The following is a 23,869-nucleotide window of genomic DNA, read 5'->3' as shown; positions in this document are numbered from 1 at the left end:
AAAAATCCCTGCTAGGCTAGAATCCTGCTAGAGAGCCCCGTGGCGCAGAGTGGTAAGCTGCAGTACTGCCGTAGAAGCACGGCACACGACCTGAGTTCGATCCCGACAGAAGTCGGTTTCAGGTAGCTGGCTCAAGATTGCATTCTTCTGAGGTCGGTAAAATGAGTACCCAGCTTGCTGGGGGTAAAGTGTAGACAACTGGGGAAGGCAATAGCAAACCACCCCGTAAACACAGTCTGCCTAGTAAACATCGGGATGTGACATCATCCCATGGGTCAGGGATGAGTCGGTTTTTGTACAGGGGACTACCTTTACCTTTACCTAGAATCCTGCTCCTTGGTATCTGGTTTTCTATGTGCAGGGGGTTTGTTTTTTTAATATGGAGGAGCTTACTGGTATGAGTCCCTACCTGCAGCCTGAAGTGGTACAGTGCTGACGTTTACCACCTTGGTGAGGTCTCTGGCATGTGAGCACTTGAACACCCTGCTATTGAGAACCAAACACCCCCCCCCCCAGGAATATGTCCCTCATTGTTAATGTGGGTGGTGACCCCTCCCTTGCCTGTCTAGAAGTTATAAAGAGCAAGAGTCCAGTCGCACCTTAAAGACTTACAAAATTTCTGGCAGGGTATGAGCTTTTGTGAGCCACCGCTCACTTCTTCAGATACAGCTAGAATTCTATGGATGGCCCAGGCTAGCCTGATCTCGTCAGATCTCAGAAGCTAAGCAGGGTCAGCCCTGGTTAGTATTTGGATGGGAGACCACCAAGGAAGTCCAGGGTTGCTGTGCAGAGGAAGGCACTGGCAAACCACCTCTGTTAGTCTCTTGCCATGAAAACCCCAAAAGGGGTCGCCATAAGTCGACTGCGACTTGATAGCACTTTACACACACACACACAGCTGTATCTGAAGGAAGTGAGCTGTGGCTCACGAAAGCTCATACCCTGCCAGAAATTTTGTTATTCTTTAAAATGCTACTAGACTCTTGCTCTTTTCTACTGCTGTTGACAGACTAGCTTGGCTACCCATTGTGATCTGTCTCCATCGACATTATGAGATTGCATTTATGTTGCACAAGGAATGAGACATTTGCTGTAGAAGAAGGAGGGTTGCAAAGGCTCTAAAAGGAGTATTTTGTGGCGCTGCTGTTGAAAAGATGGCTGATGAAGGTGAGGATTGATGGTTAATTTAAGGGGAGGATGAACTTATGGACAATTTGTGTGGGAGAACATAGTGCTGCCTTATGTTATCTTAGTAGAAGCAGATCCCTCTTATTCAAACTGGGGGACAACCAGAACCTCCACGGCACAAACACTGTAACTTGTGTGTATAAGAAGCAGGAAGGCTGAGGCTCTCATTCCAATGTATAATTTTCTGGCTGTTGTTCGTGGGCTTTAAGTCATAGCCACATATGGGTGGAGCTTGCAGCACTCAGACAAGATCCAGAACGAAAGAATCCTGTGAGAGACGTTGGCGCTCTCTTGGTTTTCTTTCTCTTTGTTCGGCCTTCTCTTGCCCTGGTGCCCTTTTGTGGTGCAATTTGATCGATGCTTCTGGCTTCAAATTAAATATGGGTTGCCGGCAAAACAGACTTGTGCCAGAGAGATGAGGGTGGGGCAGCGTTCCCCGTTATCTTTGCGTCACAGCCTTGCCACTCCAATGGCAACTGCTGCAGGGAAACCGCAAGCGGAGGCTGTTACCTCTTCTGCTCAAAGGGTTGCCAGGTCCCTCTTCGCCACCAGCGGGAGGTTTTTAGGGCGGAGCCTGGGGAGGGTGGGGTTTGGGGCAGGGCTTCAATGCTATAGAGTCCAATTGCCAAAGCAGCCATTTTCTCCAGGTGAACTGATCTCTATCAGCTGGAGATCAGTTGTAACAGCGGGAGATCTCCAGCTATTACCTGGAGGTTGGCAACCCTGCTCAGCTCTGTGACTCTTGCATTGGGAGACGGAAACAGTGCAGGGAGGGGGAGCCACAGGTCATGCATAACAGCCTTTTCTCCTTTTCGGTGCCTGCCTTGCCTCTTGGACCCAGGGTGGGGGTGAGAGATGTTGGGAGCAGAGCTGTCCACAATTCTCTCTCTCTTCAGAGATTTCTGCACCTCGTCCTTCAATCAAAAAACTCAGGAATGTGCTGAAGTACCAATGATTGTAACTCTTCACAGTTTGGATTTCTCTTCGCTTTCCAAGCAGGTGGCACAGGGTCAGGGCGGGCCAGGAATCCCACTGAACTGCCCCACCCCTCTTTCCTGGTTGAATCTCTTCTCAGTGCCAGAGCCCATTCCTCTTTGGGGTGCCTTCTGTGGTTTTGGTGGCCAGAGCTTTAAAGGTGATGGGGATGGGCGGTGGATATGGATTTTTCCCCAGTCTTGAAATTTTTTAATTGATATACCCTACTCTGATTCCCCCCAACTCCAGTTCCTAATTATAGATAATGTAAGTTGACCCAGCCTTCCATCCTTCTGAGGTCGGTCAAATGCATACCCAGTTTGCTGCGGGTAAAGTGTAGATGACTGGGGAAGGCAATGTCAAACCACCCCATAAACATGGTCCGCCTAGTAAACGTCAGGATATGACATCACCCCATGGGTCAGAAATGACCCGGTTCTTGCACAGGGGACTACCTTTACCTTTTTAAGACAGGGGGCTACCAAGATGGTTTTAAAGATCCTCAAATTAGCAAGCTGGTCACTTCACACTTTTGCCTTTAAGTGAACTATCAGTATTTTCAAAAAATGTATCCCTCTAAATCAGGGGTGTCGAACTTGTTTGTTGCAAGGGCTAGATATGACATAAATGTCACTTGGTCGGGCCAGGCCATGCCTCGCCAGCCCAGATCGAGGGGGGGCAGCTGCCTCAGCTGGCTCGTGGGCCAGATAAGAGCTTTCAAGGGGCCGGATCTGGCCTTCTGGCCACATGTTTGACACCCCTGCTCTAAGTCAAATCTGAAAGGCTGCAATTGAAAGGCTAAATTCTGAAAATGGGATTGAATTTTCAAGATTTGCTTCAAGTTTCCTTTCAAGGTTTAGGATAACTCCCCCCTCTTTTTTATCTATCTGAAAATCTGTTTGAAAGTAACAGGTTGTCTTCCAATTTACTGTTTTCTTGGTCTCTCCTTGGAAAAGGTACACAGTGTAAAGTTTCTGGCAAAACTTCGCAGCCGGGGCTCCTCTTGGCCAACCCTTGCCGTCCTGCCCTTTCCAACCTTCTCTCTTTTTGCTTGCCACCTAAACTCTCCTGAGAGAGAGACCATCTCTAGCAGCAGCGGAGAAGGGGAAAGCGATGGAATGTGCATTGCTGATCATTGCTGCAGAGGTGTGAATATTAGCCCATTTCTGAGCGGGCAGAATGAATGTTGAGAGGCCTTCTTTCTCCAAGTGTAAAGGCTCCAAGTGTAAAGGCCTTTTTCTCCAAGTGTAAAGAACAGTTGACCAGTCCGAATGTACTTTGAGGTCCTCCCATATCTTGCTCGTAGCTGAATCATCGCTTTTCCCAGCACCAGGGGAGGGGAGCTCTCGAACGATGTCTCCGGATCGTTCCCCCACAAAGGGCTTTAAATGAGCACTATTACTTCAAATGGTGACTCAACCCATGAATGTATTTTGGCTGCGGGCGCAAAGCCTGAGATGCGAACAGAAGCCTTTTGGCAAAGCCTTGCCCTGAGGCAGGGTGTGAAGTCAGAAAGCTCATTGCTGGATGTTTGTAAGCCGGGCCAGAGAAAAGGAATTGCCTGAATGTGTGGCCAAGAAGAAACAAAATGCTGTTAACCTTGTACAGTGTTGCATCAGAATGCTCAGGAAAAAAATTATTGAAAGGTGGTGAAAAGAAAGACGTTAGCAATGGCTAAATAGGACTTGATTGCATTACAGTCTTGTACAGACAGCCAAACTCCTGCTAGCGAAAAGGTTTCTGTAGGTTTCCATGAAAACAGATGCCTCAGAAAACCCTGTTATTGGGGCCGGGGGGTTTTCTTTAAAGCTGAAACCACTTTTAAATATAAAATAATCTTTTATCCCGACACCGTGACCTTAAAAGAAATTAAATCCTCATTTTACTAGAGGATGCTGGTATTCTTTTCTCTTCTGGCTAGGGTTTTTTTTGTTTTGTTACCTTCTTTTTGAAATACAAAATTTTATGTTGCAAGCTTGCATCTCTTAGGAATCTGGTATTTTTTCCCTTGCTTTACACCTAAGTGGATTTAGATAACCTTTTTCCTGGGGTGTTTCTGTAAAGGTAAAACTGATGTCCTACCTATACATATCTAGCTATCTCTATATTTGTATTAGTCTTATGGTGAGCCCAGTCCCAACAAAGACAGAAGCATTTTTGACTATTTTGTGTGTGTTGATGCAAATCAAATTTGGGGTGCACGCCCTGTTTTTGAATCCTGCACTCCTATTCTTGCCACTGTACAGTATCTGGAGATGCATATAGAGACTTTTTTTATATTTCTGAATGTTGTACTTTTTAACTCTTGCAAGCTTGGTAATACACTATCTAAATGTCTTAACTTGGCTGTAAGTGTGATGAAATTGCCTGGGAATCGGGCTGGTTGGAAGGAAGGGAGGGGGAGGCATCCAAGGGTCGGTTGTATGATGAGCAAAGCGCAATTAGAAATCATGCCTGAAGATGTTAAGGTACGTGGGGTGCATCGACACAAGGGTCTTTCAGCGGTCATCGTTCAGTACTCTGTTACAATCTGTTCCAGTTACTTTGCGACTCACATATCAATTCCTTAATGTCCCCTCGCCCCTTAAGCCCTCATGGAAAAGGTGGGACAGGGTGGTGCATCACTCATGCAAGTCCACGGTCAACTAACTGCTCCTCCTTTCCCACCCCCTTAATAATTAAACCAGGTAAAGAAATGCACCCATGTGAATGAAGTCCACATGACACTGTAGGGCAACTTTCCATCTCTGTAGTATCTAGTTGGAACAGCTGTTCTATTTTTGTAAAATAAACCTGCATAGAGAAACCGAGTGCACAGACTGGTGTTGGTGTTCTCTCTGGAAGTCCCCTTGACCAAGTGCTGAGAGATTCGCCTTGTTTTTAACAGGTGCTATTACAGAAACAGGTGGTTGTTCATTGCCTTGTTGAGTTTTACGTTCCAGGGAGTTGCGCGAGCCCATGTTTTTCACTAAGGATTGATTCACCAATGAATGCTGGCCAACTGGTGATTGCCTCAGGCGGTGATAATTTGTACGTCTGAATGGGGCCAGCACAGATAAGAACCTGTGCTGGATCAGTCCAGGGTCCATCATTCTGTCTCACATAGTGGACAATCAGTTACAATTAGAGACTAACATACAGGTAATAATAGGCCAAGTTCTCTTCTCCTGATGTTATCTCATAGCATTGGTATTCAGAGGTTTTCTGCCTCTGAACATGGAGGTTCTCTTCAGCCTCCATGGCTAGTAGCAACTGATAGACCTCTCCTCCTTGAATTTTTCTAGCCTTTTCAATAGAGCCGGTTCTCACATTCTGCTACCAATCATCAGGTATAGAGAAAGCAAGTGGGGAGAGACACGTTTGTGGGAATCACTCCAGTGCCTTGTGGGAGATTGGAAAGGAGTTTACCATCAAGTCAAATTTTAGTCATGGTTAATGTTTATCTCCAGACATTTCAGTCAGATTTAAGCACAGCTAATCTTAGTGGATTTCCTGAAAACACTGGGGCTTCCTTCCAAGTAAAGCATGCATAAACTCGACACTTGGAAGTCGGCCTCCTTGACATGAACGATACTTTTAGTAAAAATCTTGAGAGATTAGGAATATCAAAGGAGTCGGCTGCCTGTGTGGTATAGTGGTTAGAGTGTCAGACTAGGAGCCGGGAGCCCCAGGTTCGAATCCCTACTCTGCCATGGAAGCTTGCTGGGTGACCTTGGGCCAGCCACACTTTTTCAGCCAGGATGGTAGTGGTTAGGGTAAAATCAAAGGGGGGGGGGAACTAACATATGTTGCCCTGAGCTACTTAGGCTAAACATGTATTTTAAAAATATGCAGAATGGGGGAGTGTATAAGACCCCCTATGCATTTTATGACCCATGAAGGCACCTACAGTCCTTAGCCATGGCAGCCCCAGGTTTTGCAATCCAAAGCAGGTGGCATCATGCCATTGGCCCCGTAGCTGTCTATGGCCTGACCGGCAGCTGTTCTCTAGGCTCTTAGACAAAGAATGGCCTTTTCCAACATTTGCTGTTGGAGCTCCTTTTAATTTGACCTGCCGGGGATCGAACCTGGGAAGTTAGGTTTGCAAAGCCTGCCTCCTGCCCCTGAGCCACAGGCTCTCCCTGACAAATCCCTAATAGTCAACTGCAGTGGCTTTGGAGAATCGTAAGCTGTGCAGGCTTTCATTTCTGGAATAGCTGTTTGCTAGCAGTGCGTGATTTAGATGATTAGTTTCTTTAAAACTTCACGAGCTAACCGCATTTATGACCATCTAGAAAGGGCTCTCTTACGAGAGAGAATTCACACTACCCGCAGAGAACTTGCTGCCACAGACAAGGAGTTGTTTTCCTTACAAATCAATACTAGCCACAAAATGAGAAGCCATAATTGGGACAAGATTCCAGAAATGAAATCAGAAGGGCCATTAAACCAAACAAAAATCAGAAAACTCAGGAAAAACAGTCTCCCATAGGAAAGGTATTCTTGCCATTTATTAAAGAAGTCACTGATAGGATGGAGAAACTTTTGAAAAAACATAACCTACAAACAGTATTTAAACCCACCAAGAAAATACAACAGATGCTACGATCAGCAAAAGACAAAAGAGACCCCCTCACCTCTGCAGGAGTATATCGTATACCTTGCAGCTGTGGACAAGTTTACATCGGGACAACAAAACGCAGCATACAAACAAGGATAAAAGAACATGAAAGATACTGCAGACTTGGCCAACCTGAGAAATCAGCAGTGGCTGAACATGGACTGACCCAAACAGGACACAGGGTCTTATTCCAAGACACTGAAAGACTGGACCATTCTACCAACTATTTTGTCAGATTGCACCGAGAAGCCATTGAAATTCATAAACATCAGCACAACTTTAACAGAAAAGAAGAGAGTTTAAGAATGAATAAGGCTTGGCTTCCTGTCTTGAAAACCTCCAGACTAACAAAGACCACAGTCAATAATAGCCATGCAGATTAGCTTTGGATTTCACACATTAACAGATCACTTCAGGATACAATGGTTCCACATTAATATACCACACCCTCATCAGCACATTATCTTGATACTTACAGGACAATGATTAGCACATTACCTTTGTTACTTTTTGCAGGACAATGATTCAGCTCAAACCCAACCCCTTTCTGACTATATATTACTCTTCCTACACACTTGACACTGAGAGACACTGTCCTTCAGTGTTACTCCTCTGAAGATGCCTGCCACAGCTGCTGGCGAAATGTCAGGAAAGAAAATACCAAGACCACGGTTACACAGCCCGGATAACCTACAAGAAGCAATTCCCAAACTGATGTTTTAAACAAGAAACGCCATCTCTCCCCCCTCCCGCCGTGGATTACAAATTTTAGCCAGGCTTCTCTTTTAAGTTCAATGGAAGACAAAGATAAAACAGAGAAACACTCCAAAGAATTTTTTAAAGGAGCTAAACAATTGCAAGTGCAACAAACTCACAACGCAGAGGTTCAACTTCCAGTATAACACCAGTTGTTTCACCGTCTCTAACAAGTACCTCTGTTGCTGTGAAGATGGCTGCAAAAGCGAAAACTGAGGTGACTCTGAATTCTCTACATGAATTGTTGACAAAAACTTTTCAGGAGGTTACAGAAATGAAACAAGAGCTGAGTCAAAATACTGTAGCCATCTCTCAAAATACAAATGCTATTGCTGCCTTGCAGGATTCCATTTCAGCCATGACTGGGCGTCAGGATAAGATGGAGAGCAAACTTCAAAAGTCTGCGCAGGACAATAAAGACATGGCTGCCAATTTGGAAGGCTTTAAGAGAGGAGTGGACATGTTCACGGAGGAGAGGGCTATCCATGGCTATTAGTCAAAATGAATACTAGTCATTCTCCAGGATCAGAAGAGCATGCCAATTAGATTAGTTGCTGTGAAACACGGGCAGGATAATGCTGCTGCAGTGGGCTTCCTAGAGGCACCTGGTTGGCCACTGTGTGAACAGACTGCTGGACTTGATGGGCCTTGGTCTGATCAAGCATGGCTTTTCTTATGTTCTTATGATCTCCAGATGACCAAGATCAGTTCCCCTGGATAAAATGGCTGCTTTGGAGGGTGGACTCTATGGCATTATAACCTGCAGAGGTCCCTCCCCTTTCTAAGCCCTCCCCTCCCCAGACTCTACCCCCAAAATATCCAGATATTTCCCAACCCAGATCCGTAACCCTAGGTTGGGTCTAAAGGAATGGTTTCTGCACACACAGGGACTTCCACCCATGGAGTGCCGTCTTCCTGCCTGTCTCAGCAGCCTGAAATACCATCCAGCATCCTGTTCCTGGGATCGAGCGGGGACTCCCAGGAAGCGGGCAGCAGGAAGGAAGAGGCAGGACAGTCACATTCCTCAGGCAGAAATCCTTGCACCCATAGAAATGTTAATCTGGATCCCAGCCCTAATACACTAGCAGTTTAGGAAGGTCCCTGCCTTGTTCAGTGGGCATTTTCACAAGTGGCCGAATCTCTTCTGAGGCCTGGTCCGGACAGCATGGGACAACTTCAGTGTACCATATTCTAGTTTCCCCAAGAATTCCTTTGGTCTACTTAAACTGTCATTAGTGGCTCATTAGTCACATGGACTAAACTGATCCTTTGTGTTCAGAAACAGAAACCCTCTAAGGGTCTTGTAGAGGGCGGGGGCAATAACAGAGAGAGCCCTTGGCCTCTTATGTCCTGCTTGTGGGCTTTGTGGTGGTCAGCCACTGAGTGAAAACTGGATGTCAGACTAGGTAGATAACAGACAGATGCAGTATGGCTGCTCTTATGTGCATCAGCCTGCTTTGGGGGGGGTTCCCCCTTAATGAACTCTATGGGGTTGCCATAAGTCAGCTGTGACTTGATTGCACTTTCCGCCACCAATGAAAAGAAGCCTTGGCCACTGTTGCTGAAACTGGAAAACAAACCTTCTTAGCGGGTTTCCTTCCTGATGTTTATCTGCTCCAAATCTCCCCCCCCCAAAAAATATATGGAGACCCCCTGGAAACTTCAGTTGGGATTGGAGGAATAGCAGGAGCTGTTTAACTCTTCCCCCTTCTTGCTGTTTGTACAAATCACTCCCCTCCCCAAACTTTCTCTTTTTCCTTCCTGGGGGGGCTATATCTTCCTCACCATGGGAGAATGGTGATGGTGGAATAATGTTGGACTAGACCGTGCTCGAGGTGGAAAGGGTTAAGTAGCCCTCTCTACCCCATTGCTTCTCCATGGCTAATGGGAGTCTCTAAGGCTGCTTTTTATTTGAAATGAACATTGGGAGGGGGATACATTGCCCCAGCAAGATCGATTTAGACCCTCGGCGATTTAGTTGTATTACAGAGTCTCTGTAGCTTGCAGTAAGCATTCTTTTATTTTTCCGCCCCCCCCCCCCCCCCGTCCTGCTGTGATCCCTGGTCAAACACTTTTGTTTTTTCTAGCACTGTAAAACCCTTTGAGACCAGCGATTGCTTGTTTTTCCCCCTGCTACAAGCTCCCAAACAAATGTCCTGGTTCCATCAGTACATGGCACTGACGCCTTCATCTCTTCAGGGCACTGAAAAGCTATTGTCTGGGCACAGCTCGGATGCTGTTAGCACAACACAGAGGGTGGAAGGATGACTGGTTTTCAAATGTTCTGAGCACTCTGGATTTCTTGCATTAGTAAACTGAGCAAAGGAAAGAAATGCAAGTCAGAGCATCCCTTACGAATGATCCCAGGGTCAGGACGTTATCGTATGAAGCACAGACGGTCTAGTTGTTATACCCTGCCCTTAATTTACTGAATTTGTTTAATAGCTCTAACTCCTCCCCACTGGTTGGTGATAACAAACCTTCACAAAATGTAGGGTTGCCAACCTCCAGGAAATAGCTTGAGACCTCCTGCTATTACAACTGATCTCCAGCTGTTAAGAGATCAGATCACCTGGAGAAAATGGCTGCTTTGGCAATTGGACTCCATGGCATTGAAGTCCCTCCCCTCCCCAAACCCCACCCTCCTCAGGGTTCACCCCAAAAACCTCCCGCCAGTGGCGAAGAGGGACCTGGCAACCCTAACAAAATGGCCAGTTCAGATCAACAGCCTACAACACGCCTTTAGACCCCCCCCCCAACCCTACGCCGGTTCCCTTCTCACTTGGTGGCTGACTTAATTTTGTGAATGGCGTACGGGCTGGACTCCTTGGGTATCCAGATCTCATCTCCCTTATGGTTTCTCTGGTCAGCTGCTCCTTCCAGGGCTGCGGTCAGCTCCGGCCCAAAGATGTTGTTGGAATTACAGTAAGTCTGGGTGAGGCGGCGGAAAGAGGAGTCCGAGGAGTTGTCGTCCTGGTTATCGTCCTCTTGTTCATCTCGGAACTTGGTTTGCTCCAATTCTAAACTGCTGCTCAGCTCTTTGCCTTTGAAGGACTTCTTTAAGTCTTGCCATAAGTCCGCTTTGGGGGCAAAGAGGAGGAGAAGAAACACCAGGCCCACCGAAACACCACACAGGAAATAGAAACCCACCTTCTCAGGAACGCCTGTGAAGAGAAACAAATGTAAATCTCTCTCTATCCTCTGCAGAAAGTCCTGCTTCCTCATCCTTCTTGGGAGGTGCAGATGAAGCAAGGAATGGGCTTTCCAAACACCTTTCTGATCAGCGCAACCTCATTAAAGGTAGCCTGGACATTTGGCTTTTCATGCAAGTGGCTGCCAGTGAGCTGGGCCTTGGTCATTCTTCATAATGACACACATTGGCTATTAGATGTAGAATTCAGAACCAAAACACAGATTGTCATGTTAAGTGAAACAAGTACATACCCTGTGGCTATCTGTCAGCAATGCTGATTCTATAACCTTAGGCAGACCATGAGAGAGAGGGCAGGAAGGTTTGCATCAGTGTTTGGCTCTCGTGGCCCTTTCTTGCATGCCCAGGGCTGATTGCCACTTTGGGGTCAGGAAGTAATTTTTCCTCCAGGCCATCTTCTGGGCATGGAGTAAGGGCCACTGGGGGTGTCGGGCGGGGGGGAGGTAGTTGTGAATTTCCTGCATTGCGCAGGGGGTTGGACTAGATGACCCTGGTGGTCCCTTCCAACTCCATGATTCTATGATTCTATGTATAATTACCATCGAATTCACAGCCATAATTCAGGGCCTTAGCCAGCCAAGTATTACCCCTCTAAGAATTTTCACAACACATTTTAAAACATGCAAATGACGCCATCTAGTTGGAAATGCACTTGAGACCAGGAACATTTCTCAACGCCCAACAACTGATAATGCCCCAGATTCCTCTCGCCTGGCTATCTCCACTGGTGAAGAGTCCTCCTGAGTCCGTGTTTAAGATCAAGATCACCCTGATAATTCATATGTGATTTGTATGGCACTTCAGCTACCCTGACTGTGAGCATGACAGAATGCTTTAAAGGGAGATAAGAGGTAATGCCCAGACCTGGGTGGCCAAGCTTGAATATGCATGGCCTTATTATCAATGGCCCCTGAAACGCAGACATTTTCCGCTACTTGCGTGCGCTTGCCACATCCTGCTTTGGCCCCAGAGCACCCTGGTGTTCTCAGCTGTGTCCTGATCTCTTGTCCTCCCTTTGCATTGAAGAGGGCCCTCTTCAGTGGTTCCCAAACTGTGCTCCATGGAGCACTTGGTGCTCCGCGAAACATCTTCTAGTGCTCCGTGAAGAGATTGGAAAGAAAAATACTACTGTCATTCAGTTTAGTATATAGGCGCTAGCTGAAAATTAATGCTCCATGAGGAATTTCTCTCCATGACTCAAAAGATTTGGGAGCCGCTGGGCTAGGCCATGAGCTTTCTTTGTGTCTTGTCGGCAATGAACGTACAACGTCTTACAGTCTCAGAACAGTGCCCTTAAAGGAAGAACCCGCCAAATGCATGCCAAAGGGGCCTGTCATTTCCCCCCACTGTCCCACCTCATACCTCCCACCCCAGGGAAAGTTGCACATACCCCAGACATGGGCAAAAGTTTCCAGAGAGCTAGTAAATATCAGATTTTCTTGAAGCCTGGCCAGCCTTGGCCCAGTGTACCAGCCACCTGCAGCAAACAAGGGGATAGCAGGATCTTACTGATGAGGGTTCAGGAGACGAGAGAGATAAGCCTCAAACTAATCCCTCCTAAACAATCCCTGTGACCTACTCCACCTATGAATTTTTACACAGGCAAAATTTGGCATGCCTGCTAGCCCAGAGGACTTTAACAAAGGGCTAGAGGTCTGTTGATGCCTATGAGATATGGTAGTTAAATGGAACCTCCATTTTTTGGAGGCAACATACCTTTGAGTGGAAAGAAACAACAGGAAGAAGAAGAGTTGGTTTTTATATGCTGACTTTCTCTACCAAATCAAACCAGCTTACAATCCCCTTCCCTTCCCCTCCCCACAACAGACACCCTGTGAGGTAGGTGGGACTGAGAGTGTATGACTAGCCCAAGGTCACCCAGCTGGCTTCATGTGTAGGAGTGGGGAAACCAATCCAGTTCACCAGATTAGCCTCTGCCACTCATGTGGAGGAGTGGGGAATCAAACCCGGTTCTCCAGATCAGAGTCCACCGCTCTTAACCACTACGCCACGCTGGCTCTCCAAACAACAGGAGAGATTTGTTGCCTTTTACGGTCTGCTTGTGAGCTCCCCAAAGGCCAGGGGAGACTACATTGATCCTTGGTCCAACACAGAGAAAAACAGCTTTCCATGGTGCAACATATAAACAATAGACAAGAGGAACTAGGAGGATCTTGGGTAGAGGTGGATATTGGGAAAGACCCCTCTTTGCCTGAGACCCTGGAGCATTATCACCAGCCAGAGCTGATATTATTGAACCATATGGACCAATGGTCTCACCGAGGGTAGGACATGTTGGTTACTGTAATGTACACCAAGGTTCACTGTGCAGGGACAATGGCTAGAGCATATGCTTTGCCTGCAGAAAGCCCCAGGCTCCATAGCTGGCATCTCAGTCAAAGGATCTCAGGGCTGACAAAAACCTTGTTTTGCTGGAGAGCCGTTGCCATTACTGAGCTAGACGGGTTAGTATAAGGCAGCTGTGTATGGTCAGAATCCAGAAAAGAGGCACTTGGGTTCCTAGCCTGCACTCATACCCTCTGATTTACAAATAATTTATCTCTGCTCTGCTAAATTGTACTGGCTATAATGTACCATTTGATCACATGTGCTGTTAGCTGGCTTTCAGAGCCTGGACTGCTTTCTGGAGAACAAAATGTTGGTCTGTTATGAGGTTTGGAGACAGGTTATTCATCATTTTCTTCCTCGCTGTGATCTAGCAAAGGATAGAATGGAACAGTGGAAGGGATTCTGCCTGCCCCCTTTTACTCATCTTTGTTGCCCGCAGTGATCTCCCAGGATAAATAACATTGCCAACACCATGACCCTGCTGAAATGTGGTGGCCTTTGAGCTCACAACCTTGACAGGCTAATGTAAACGAACCCCAGGAACAAATTTTGCAATGGAGCCAAGGAGATTAAGGCTCCATTGCAAGCATGGTATAGTGGCTAAGAGCGATGGTTTGGAGCGGTGGACTCTGATCTGGAGAACCAGGTTTGATTCCCCACTCCTCCACATGAGCAGCAGAGGCTAATCTGGTGAACAGGGTTGGTTTTCCCACTCCTAGTCACAGCTCTTTGAGCTCTCTCAGCCCTGCCTACCTCACAAGTTGTCTGTTGTGTGGAAGGGAAGGTGACTGTAAGCCGGTTTGATTCTTCCTTAAGTGGTAGAGAAAGTCGGCATATAAAAAACAACTGTTCTTCTTCTTCTCTACACTGCCATAATGCTGTCATCCAAGAGCAATGCCCACCTGGGCTAGAGGTCTCTTGGACCCCTTGCATGCACAGTGGCCATGGACCCAGTTTAACCACAATGCTGAGCACATGCAGCATCACACTGGGAAGTTCTTCAGTTCTTCAGTGTCACATTTCAAGTGGGTCATGGTGGGCTCTACTGAGCCCCAGAGGAGCAAGAGAGTCCTTGGGGTACGAGACCAAGGAATGAACAAAAGGCTGGGTTTTACTTACTGTTTACTGCTCAGCTTCCGCAAAGTTTGAAGGCCTCCTCCAACTTAAGGAGGAAATCACCTTAAGCTGGAGGAAGACTTCAGATTTTGCTGAGAGGAGAGGTAAGAAAGCCACTATGCCTTTTAGGGCAGAGCTGAGAACATGGAGAGTGCTGCATGGGCAGAAAAGGCAAACTTGGGTATGCTGGGAGTAAAGATCTGGCACACGGAAAGTCTGGGTTACTTTAATAGTACCCCCTGGGAAGGGAGGTGACTCAATGAAAATGTCTGGGCTTCCTGAACCAGGACATCTCATTGTAGGCAAGAAAAGTAATTCCCTCTCTAGCTGTGCTGTGGCTCTTGGATAGGAAAGAAGGGGTTTCTGTCCCATGCGTAGACTGGGAAGATTAAAGTCAACTAGATAATTTCAGCTTGTTTAGTAAGAGCCTTCTCCCTGCATGTCAGTGGGCACATTTTCTAGAATCTTAGAATCATAGGATCATAGATTTGGAAGGGGCCATACAGGCCATCTACTCCAACCCCCTGCTTAATGCAGGATCAGCCTAGAGCATCCCTGACAAGTGTTTGCCCAGCCTCTGCTTAAAGACTACCAGTGAGGGGGAGCTCACCACCTCCCTAGGTAGCTCATTCCACTGTCGAACAACTCTTACTGTAAACATTTTTTCCTAATATCCAGCTGGTACCTTTTATCCCGCAATTTAAACCCATTATTGAGAGTCCTCTGCTGCCAAAAGGAACAGCTCCCTGCCCTTCTCTAAGTGACAACCCTTCAAATACTTAAAGAGAGCAATCATGTACCCCCTCAACCTCCTCCTTCCAGACTAAACCCCAACTCCCTCAGCCTTTCCTCGTAGGGCTTGGTCTCCAGCCCCCTGATCATCTTTGTTGCTCTCCTCTGCACCCGTTCTCTTCTGTCCACATCCTTTTTGAAGTGGGGCCTCCAGAACTGCACACATTACTCCAGGTGCGGCCTGACCAATGCAGTGTACAGCGGAACTATGGCATCTTGCGATGTGGATGTTATGCCTCTGTTGGTGCACCCCATAGCTAGGTAATGCAGAGGCAAACAGTGGCAAACTCCTCTGAATGTCTCTTGCCTTGAAAACCCTACAGGGGTCACCAAACGTCAGCTGTGACTTGACAGCACTGTCCACCACCAATTCTAAAACTTTACCAACAATTAAGGAAAGAACATTTATTTACCATGTGTGTAGTCCGAGATCGAGAAGGGGTCTTCCTGGGAATCACGGCCCACCTCTTCCAGCAGCTGCCTTGGCACTGAAAAAAGGAAATGGGATGCTTTGTTGCTGACATCGAGGAAAATAACAAATGGGAGGAACGCAAGGGAATTAATCACTGGAACGTTTAACTCGGACTCAGATCTCCCTCTTCAGGATCCTGAAACATCTTAGGGATACGAGCAAATCCATTTCTGGGCTTCTGTTTGGCTTCTTCCCCCCACCACCACCACTCCAGACAAATACTCGGGGAGGCAGTCAAGCTCTCCAGTCAGGTGTGAACCCCAGAGCGAGTTCTGTGCTTACCACAAGTATAGGACACTCTGAGCTGCTTCTTCACTCCGGGGAAGCAGGGGTCCCCAAAGGTGGCTTTATTGGCAACAACAGTGCAGTTCTCCTTCCGGTGACATCTTCGGGAGACTTTCCTCAGCGCATCGGGAGCCAGACATTCTGTCAACAACACACACTGCACAGTCACTCCCAGCAAGCATGATGGAGCTGGGGGTGGGTGGCACTGGCATGGCCTGATGGATAAAATTTCCGATCCTGGACCTGTGCTCAATCTACATCTGCCAGGGAGCTTTTATATTTCCTAGCCTCAATCCACAGCCTGTAAAATGGGCTAATAGTGATGGTGTACAGAAGGGTTATGAGGATGAATTGCATCGTCCCTAGTAAGAAGGCTTGCCAACCTCCAGGTGGTAGATGGAGATCTCCTGGGATTACAACTGATCTCTAGATGACAGAGATCAGTTCACCTGGAGAAAATGGCCACTTTGGAAGGTGGACTCTATGGTGTTATACCCCATCAAGTCTCTTCCTTCCCCAAACCCTGTCCTCCTCAGGCACCACTCCCAAAATCTTCAGATATTTCCCAACCTGGAGCTGGCAACCCTACTGGTAAGCCCATTAAAAACATTCCGGAAACGATTATTAGCACAACAGAAAGCTTTGTTAAAAGAAAGCTTTCATGAATAATGCAGGAACGGATGTTTCAATCTCATAATCGTAAGCTTTGGCCATCTGTGAGGGCAAATTCACATGTGCCACTTCAAGCGTCTTGCCACCCTTCTGCCGCTGTGGTGTGCATGTGTGAAAAGCCACAAAGGCAGTTTTAAAATGCACTTTTATCCAGTTTCTACGAGCCACTGATGGCTATGCACAAACTCTGATTTACAATCGCGCTCCCAAACCTTTCTTCATTTTTACATGCACAGGCAGTTTTGGCCTTCAGCTGGGATAGGTAACATTCTCCAGAGGGGAGCATGGATCGTTTTATCCATGTCTGTTCACAGATGGCCCAGCAGTGTGAAACAGCATGAAACATAAACTGTGGTTCATAGATGAGAGTCTAAGGCCTGGCTCAAACATACAAGAGACTTAAACAGTAGAATGCTAAGTTAGTAATGTGAACTTCTCTATGGCATTGAAGTCCCTCCTCTCCCCAAACCCTCCCCTCCTCAGGCTCCATCCCCCAAATCTCCGGGTATTTCCCAACCCGGAGCTGGCAACCCCTACCTGGAAGGGACTGGACCCCGTCTTCCCTATTTACCTATATTTGGGGCAGTCCCATTCGCAGAGTCACACTCCTGCTTCCCACGCAGGGGCCTCCCGTAGACTGCGGAGTAGATGGCCAGGACAGATTTATTCCGACACTGCAGCCTCAATTTGTCATTTTCGCACGCCGTCTTGAGGCGGTGGTTAGCTAGGAAGCAACACAGTCCATAAGCTCATTTACAGTGAGGGGGGAAAGTATTTGATCCCCTGCTAAATTTGCCCATTTGCCCTCTGACAAAGAAATGACCAGTCCATAATTTTAATGGTAGGTTTATTGTAGCTGTGAGAGACAGAATAACAACAGGAAAAACCCCAGAAACCCAGAAGACAAAAGTCAGAGAAAAGTCAGAAAGCAGTAAGTTAAAGAAAGTGATAATTGGATTGTAATCAAAGTAAATTCCAATTAATCTAACAATTTGTACGTGTATATTTCTATGTTTGTTTGAAAAATAATAAATATTTTTTTAAAAAACACTACTGTTATTAAGCCCAGGTTTGCAATGAGGATGGACCAATAAAAAAGGGACACATTTTTCATTAATGGAGTTTTGTCATTCTAGTTTAAACAATTGAGTATGTTGGGTAAAATTTGCGCATCTGTAGTTGCAGCTTGCATTGCAATGCTGAGTTTGGGTAGATGGGGCGCCAGGCATTCATCCTAAAGTCTGTACCCAACAACATCACTGAATGGGGGCAGACCCCCCCAAAAAATTGTCAGACTCACCACCACCACCAAACTAACAAGTGACATCTTCATTTCTGATGACCTAGTTTTTCATTGGAAGGGAAATCTTGACCAGAAATGCAATGTGGCTTTCATCTGTTTAAAACATTTTAAATGTGTTTTCATTTAACATGAAAAACTAAAAATTGCTATATGTTTTTTTTAGAACAGAAGGGGACATTCCCTTTGTCTGTTAAACAACACAATGAGGCTGCATGGAAATAACTGAACCTTTTTTTTATGGACATCACAAATTATGCTTATTAGATTTTACTTATGTTGTCCAAACAACCTGGCAACCGTAATTAAGCAGATACTCTACTATTGTGCTACAGCCCCTCCAGTGTCTGAAGTTTGGGGCTAGATGGACCCCTGGTCTGAGCCAGCAGGGCTATTCACGCTCTTATTACCCAGCCTTGTCTGTCCCCATAATATTACACACACTGTTTCTACCCCCTCTAGTCGCCAGACTCCTTCCACCTGTTGCTTCCATGCTGGAAGCTAGACTCCAAACAAGGTTTGTTGGGACCTAGGACTGTGCAATATCTGCCATTCAGGTCCCAACCCTGATGAGACAGTGTGGTGTAGTGGTTAGTGTCCAACTAGTATCTGGGAGACCTAGGTTTGAATCCCCACTCTGCCACAGACGCTCACTGGGTGACCTTGGGCCGGACACACTCTCAGCCTAACCTACCTCGCAGGGTGGTTGTGAGGATAAAATGGAAGAGAGGGAAATGATGGAAGCTGCTTTGGGTGCCCATTGGGGAGAAAGGCAGAGTATAAATAAATAAATTAAACAAACAAATAAATAAATAAGCTTGCAGGTTCAAAGCAGTCACCCCTGATCAAGGCAGATGTGGAACATTCCTCTTTCCTTGCATAACCTCAAGCCCAACACTCTTTGAACGGAAGCAGTTCTGTTGCAAGTTCTCAGGCGATCAGATACACAAAGCGAGGCGCATGCCAATATGTCAATCAACTTTTGTATGAACAAGCTGGCAGATTAAGAATAAAACTCTAGCAGCACCTTAAAGATTAAAAACATTTATTTCAACATGAGCTTTTGTGAGTCACCCGTGACTACTTCAGAAATCCTTATTGCTGATATAAAACTGCTGAAAATAGAAATTATTTTGATGGCTGAAACAGGATTGATAACTTCATATGACCATCTAAATAAAATAATAGCATGAATGAAACCCAGTTTTTATAATGCCTTAGCTCACCTGGCCTGCATTTATATGAAACTACCAAGTACTTGTGTGTTCCTGGACATGGATCTGGCCCAAATACACGACTGTGGACGGAGAAATGACACCAGCGCTGATCTTGGCACTCATCCATCAGTTTCTGTAGGAGAAATGCCGAAGTTAAATCATTCATTCCATACCCTGTAATGACCATAACTGGTATGCAGAAGAAAAGAGCGCGAGTCCAGTAGCACCTTAAAGACTAACAAAATGTCTGGCAGGGTATGAGCTTTCTTGAGTCACAGCTCACTGCTTCAGAAAGAATGCAAAAGTATGAACCAGAACTTTAAAAAAAAAAAAAAAAAAAAAGGGGGTGCACATCCATATGAGTGTGGCTCTTTAAAATGTAGAAGACTCCCCATCTCTCTTGCTGCAATGCCCTGTGGTCAAGGACTTTTTCTAATCTAAAAATAAATAAATAAATAAGCCCAGAACTGAGAGTGATTTGTAGTCAATTTCACATCCACTGGCAGGTTTCCCCTGTCTTCTGTGACATTTGTATATTTAGCCAATTCCCACTTCTGGATCAGGGAACTGCCATAAATATGTTCTCATAAAGAGGGCCCAAATAACAAGTATTCCTTCAGGGGTTTACAAATAGTCAAGGAGAAGGCCATAACTGGACCACAGGTCTTATTTGGTTCAGGCTTGCTCTACAGAACTGATCATCTACATGTGCAACTTTGGAGCCAAGACTTGTAGCCTAAAATATCACAGCAGAAGCAGCAAGCTCTGAATTGACCAAGTCCTGACACAGCTGTCCTGCATTTTTTTCAGTAAAGCGCTAGGTGGAGCGGTGTGCTTTCAGAAGGCCATTTCTCTCCTTGCCGCCCCACAGCAAGGCTGCTCAACTTGTAAATCCATCACCAATCCAAACAGAGCCTCCAAACCATTGTGTGACCTGCCGGGAACATGACAACCCCCCACTTCGGTTTTTGCAGGAAACAAAAAGCAGAGCTGCTGCCTATAACCGACTTAGGGCTGCCAACTGCGGGATGGGAAATTCCTGGAAATTTGGGGGAAGGCAGAGTTTGAGAAGGGAAAGTTGATCAGCAGGGATGTGATGGTATAGAGTCCACCTTTGAAGCTGCTGTTTTCTGCAGGGGAAGCAATCTCTGGAGTATGGAGATTGGCTGTAATTCCAGGAGTCCCCCAGGCCCCACCTGGAGGTTGGCAAGGCGAGTGGTGTAGGGTTTCCAGGTCTCTGCTGGCAACCAGCGGGGGATGGAGAGATAGGATTACCAGTTTCAGGTTGGGAAACTCCTGGAGATTTGGGGGTGGAGCCTGGGGAGGACTGATCTCTGTAGTCTGGAAATGAGCTGTAATTCTGGGGGATCCCCAGGTCCCACCTGGAGGCTGGCATCCCTAGCTTGGTGGGTTGCTAGTCCTCTTTCGGCCCTTCAGCTTGCTGGGCAATCTTGGGCTAGTCATTCTTTCTCAGTCACAGGGTTTTATTTTATTTATTTTATTCTTTGATTTCTGTCCCACCCTCTATCCCTGGCCAAAGCCGGGCTCCCGGTGGCTAACATCATCAGTATGTCACAAAGCTGTTATGAGGTTGTTATGAGGATAAAATGGCAGAGGGAAGAACCATGTATACCCCTTGAGCTGCTTGAAGAAACGGTAGGATAAAAACATATCCCATAAATGCTGAGATTTTCCACCTGACCCTTGTGGGTTTGAGGCGCCTTTACCTGGCGAGCTGTAACAGATACACAATCGGTGTTCTCGAAGGTGAGCTCTCCTGGGGCTGGGCAGAGGTTTTGACTGGGCACCCGGCGCCCGTAGAATGCAGAAAGGACACTGATTGAGGTTTTGTGAGGGCAAATGACTGTCAGCTGTTCCCCATCGCAAGCGTGGGCAGTCTGATTCCTCAGGACCTTCTGCAGGTAACCTGGCAGGAGCAAAACAGAGGGCAGGAATTTTAAACGTAAACTTGCCAAACTCTCATCATTGATCCCTAAACCAAAAGATTATGACGTCAGCTGGTTCTGATCCAGAATAGCTTCAGCAGATTTAGATTTCCTAGCTGAACATCTGCCAGTCTTCATCCTACTTCCCTTTCTGGAAGCCATTTTGCACATGGCTCAGTGAAAGTTGAAGTGTTAGGAGAGATCCCCAGATCCACCACAGCACTGTACTGGATTCCAGTAAGGCTGCAGTTTGTTCTGGCCCAGATCTGCCTTGAAAGGAACCACAACTTTCCTGCCTGTTGTCTCCTGTGGTGGAATTTGTCTTCATCTTGACTGAAAACCACTAAACCCAACTAAACCCAACTCTGTCCATATGGAAAAACAAGCAGGATAACCAGGGAACAGAGACTTTGTGGCTGACAGTTGACTTCTTCTGTGGAAGAAGAAGTCCTTTGGTATTGCCCTTGGTATTGTGCCCTTTTATTGTGCTCTTGGTATTGTGGGCAGGCAGGCTTCTCAGGCCCGATGCTCACAATACGGTTTTGAGGAGATCGCAACTTTCAGCATTGCCATACATCCGCAGGCTTTTCTACTTGTGTATTTTATTTTCCCTGCAGGTGTAGCATTTTGTCTTAAAGATACACACACAGACTCAGGCTTAGGTCATGGTGATCAATCAGCTGGGCAATCAAGTTCTTGATGTAAAGCAGAGTTATCCCAACATGCTACATTTTTCTGTGTGGCTTTCTGCTGTCAGTTGACAAGTGTACCTTTTTCTGGATGCCACACCCTACGTGACACAATTGAACTCTATCCGTTTGTACCTCAAACCTATTTCCACCTTCCACAAAGGACTGAAGCGTTCAACTCCACACGAAAGGAACTGTGGTCAAATCAGTACGCCTAGGGTTGCCAACCTCCAGGTAGTGTAGGAAGAATTCACCAGTACTGTAAGAGTTGGTTAGTAAAAACGACCAGTACACGCTCAATTATAAGCAATTCTCAATATCAAACTATAACAATAAATTACATAACAACAATGTGACCCATGTGTAAAAAAGTGACAAGTGGTGACAAACAGCCCCAACATTGGCATCCCTAGCTTGGTGGGTCACGTTGTTATGTAATTTATGTAATATTGAGAATTGCTTATAATTGAGCGTGTACTGGTCGTTTTTACTAACCTCCAGGTAGTGGCAGGAAATCTCCTGCTATTTCAACTGACCTCCAGGCAACAGAGATCAGTTCACCTGGAGAAAATGGCTGCTTGGGCAATTGGACTCTATGGCATTGAAGTCCCTCCCCTCCCCAAACCTCACCCTCCTCAGACCCCACCCCCAAAATCTCCAAGTATTTCCCAACCCGGAGCTGGCAACCCGAAGTACGCCACACACACAATCATGCCAGTTATGATAACCTGTGTGACCCGACATGCTGCTGGGCTTTATTAAAAAGCTAATTCACAGTGTAGTCTTAAGAACGTGTGCCTAGAAGTAAGCCCCATTGAATAGACCTGAGTAGCATCCTGAGCAGAGCTACTTAGGATTGCTCAAGCAGAGTCTGTGTACACACAACACACAGCACAGAGCCAGCACAGTTGTCAGAATGCTGCTGGGAGTGGACTGACCTCCACACCCTGGATTTATACTTCATTCAACCACAACAAACTTCCACTGAAAACTGGTACAATATTTCCGCTTCACAGATATTGAGGAATGGCTTAAAACAACGTTGAAACCAATTTCAACGAGTCCATCCAGAGCTAAGGTACTTTGAAATTCGGGCAAACCCCAACGGCCAGTTTCCCAACAAGCTGAAATAAAAGAGAATGTCTCTCGGTTATAAATTCTATCCCTCCAGGAGCCCGCTTTCAAATTAGAAGAAAAGTGATTTGCATGAGGTGTTATGCTATTTTTAATCAGGGGCATTTGCTCAGAAATTCCCCTCTTTGGTTAGTTTCTTCCTTAAAAGGGCATCAGCTGAATTTCGCCTGGACTTTCTAAGATCTGACGCCCCTCGGTCGAAACAGAAGGCCATAAACCAACAAATGACAACAAGAAGAGTTGGTTTTTATACCCCGGTTTCCTCTACCTTTAAGGAGTCTCAAACCAGCTTACATCCGCCTTCCCTTTCCTCCCCATAACAGACACCTTATGGGGTAGGTGGGGCTGAGAGAGTTCTGAGAGAGAACTGTGACTAGCCCAAGGTCACCCAGCAGGCTTCGTGCTGAGGAGTGAGGAAACCAACCTGGTTCACCAGATTAGAGTTTGCTGCTCATGTGGAGGAGAGGGGAATCAAACCCGGTTCTCCAGATTAGAGTCCACCTCTCTTAACCACTGTGCCACGCTGGCTTTTGCCTCAGGATGGGCTTGCTTTGGTTTTGCCCGCATTTCCGTTTCCGTGCATGGAACAGAGAGATCAACATCTCGGGTGTATAATTAGGGCAAGTTGTTTCCAGACGCCACCCCAGGTGCTGCCCCATCGGCCAGATACTGAAGACGAACCTCCCTTGTCCCAGGTTAGTTCTTCTCACACACTCACCTGAAAACTCAGGCGCCGCCTTCAGCAGAGCAGAGAACCACAAGAAGCCCAGCACTGCCCCGGAGATCCGAAACTGACTCCTCTGCCAAGGCCCAGGCATCGCATCGTACCTTCCAGACCAATCTCTGCTGCTGTCGCCTGGACCGCGGCGCTCTCAGTCCGGTCCTGCTGGCATCTCTCATCTCTTGATGCTGCTGCTGCTGCAGTTCAAAAGCTCCTATTGTCCATTCACAATGGGCTGTTCTTTGCATCGGCTGTAGCCTGTGTGTGTTTGTGTTTGGGTGTGAAGTAAAAGAAACCCAGTCAAACAGAGCCGGCCTCCGACAACTTTGTGTTGGAAACAAAACATTACAGTCACACGCTTACTTTTCCGCCCACTTCTATGATATTCCTTTTTTTTTTAATGATCTGCAAGTTGGAAGGAGACAGGGAAGACAGGAAAATGGTGC

At 46.5% G+C, this 23,869-nt stretch overlaps 1 protein-coding gene across 1 annotated transcript; it reads right to left on the bottom strand.

Annotated features, from left to right (window-relative positions):
- Nucleotides 1-10,296: 10,296 nt before the first annotated feature.
- LOC130486426 (protein eva-1 homolog C-like) lies at nucleotides 10,297-23,561 on the bottom strand. Its single transcript, XM_056859699.1, has 8 exons — nucleotides 23,421-23,561; nucleotides 20,661-20,860; nucleotides 18,943-19,066; nucleotides 16,988-17,140; nucleotides 15,742-15,885; nucleotides 15,401-15,475; nucleotides 12,121-12,207; nucleotides 10,297-10,683 (listed from the first exon to the last, which is right to left on the bottom strand). Exons 1-8 carry the CDS (start codon nucleotides 23,518-23,520, stop codon nucleotides 10,298-10,300), a joined length of 1,269 nt encoding a protein of 422 aa, XP_056715677.1. The 5' UTR covers nucleotides 23,521-23,561; the 3' UTR covers nucleotide 10,297.
- Between the last annotated feature and the right edge of the window lie 308 nt (nucleotides 23,562-23,869).

This window comes from Euleptes europaea, chromosome 13, assembly GCF_029931775.1.
Source record: "Euleptes europaea isolate rEulEur1 chromosome 13, rEulEur1.hap1, whole genome shotgun sequence".
In the NCBI taxonomy this organism is placed as follows: domain Eukaryota; kingdom Metazoa; phylum Chordata; class Lepidosauria; order Squamata; family Sphaerodactylidae; genus Euleptes; species Euleptes europaea.
The sequence above is the reverse complement of the archived record's forward strand: the minus strand, read 5'-3'. Positions and strand labels throughout refer to the sequence as shown.

Excerpts from the sequence above, each read along its gene's own strand:
- LOC130486426 (XM_056859699.1), bottom strand. The coding sequence starts at position 23,520 with ATGCCTGGGCCTTGGCAGAGGAGTCAGTTTCGGATCTCCGGGGCAGTG. Across the intron at positions 19,067-20,660 it reads TATCTGTTACAGCTCGCCAG|AAACTGATGGATGAGTGCCA; the intron begins GTAAAGGCGCCT and ends TTTCTCCTACAG. Across the intron at positions 15,886-16,987 it reads TGGGACTGCCCCAAATATAG|AATGTCTGGCTCCCGATGCG; the intron begins GTAAATAGGGAA and ends TGTTGTTGACAG.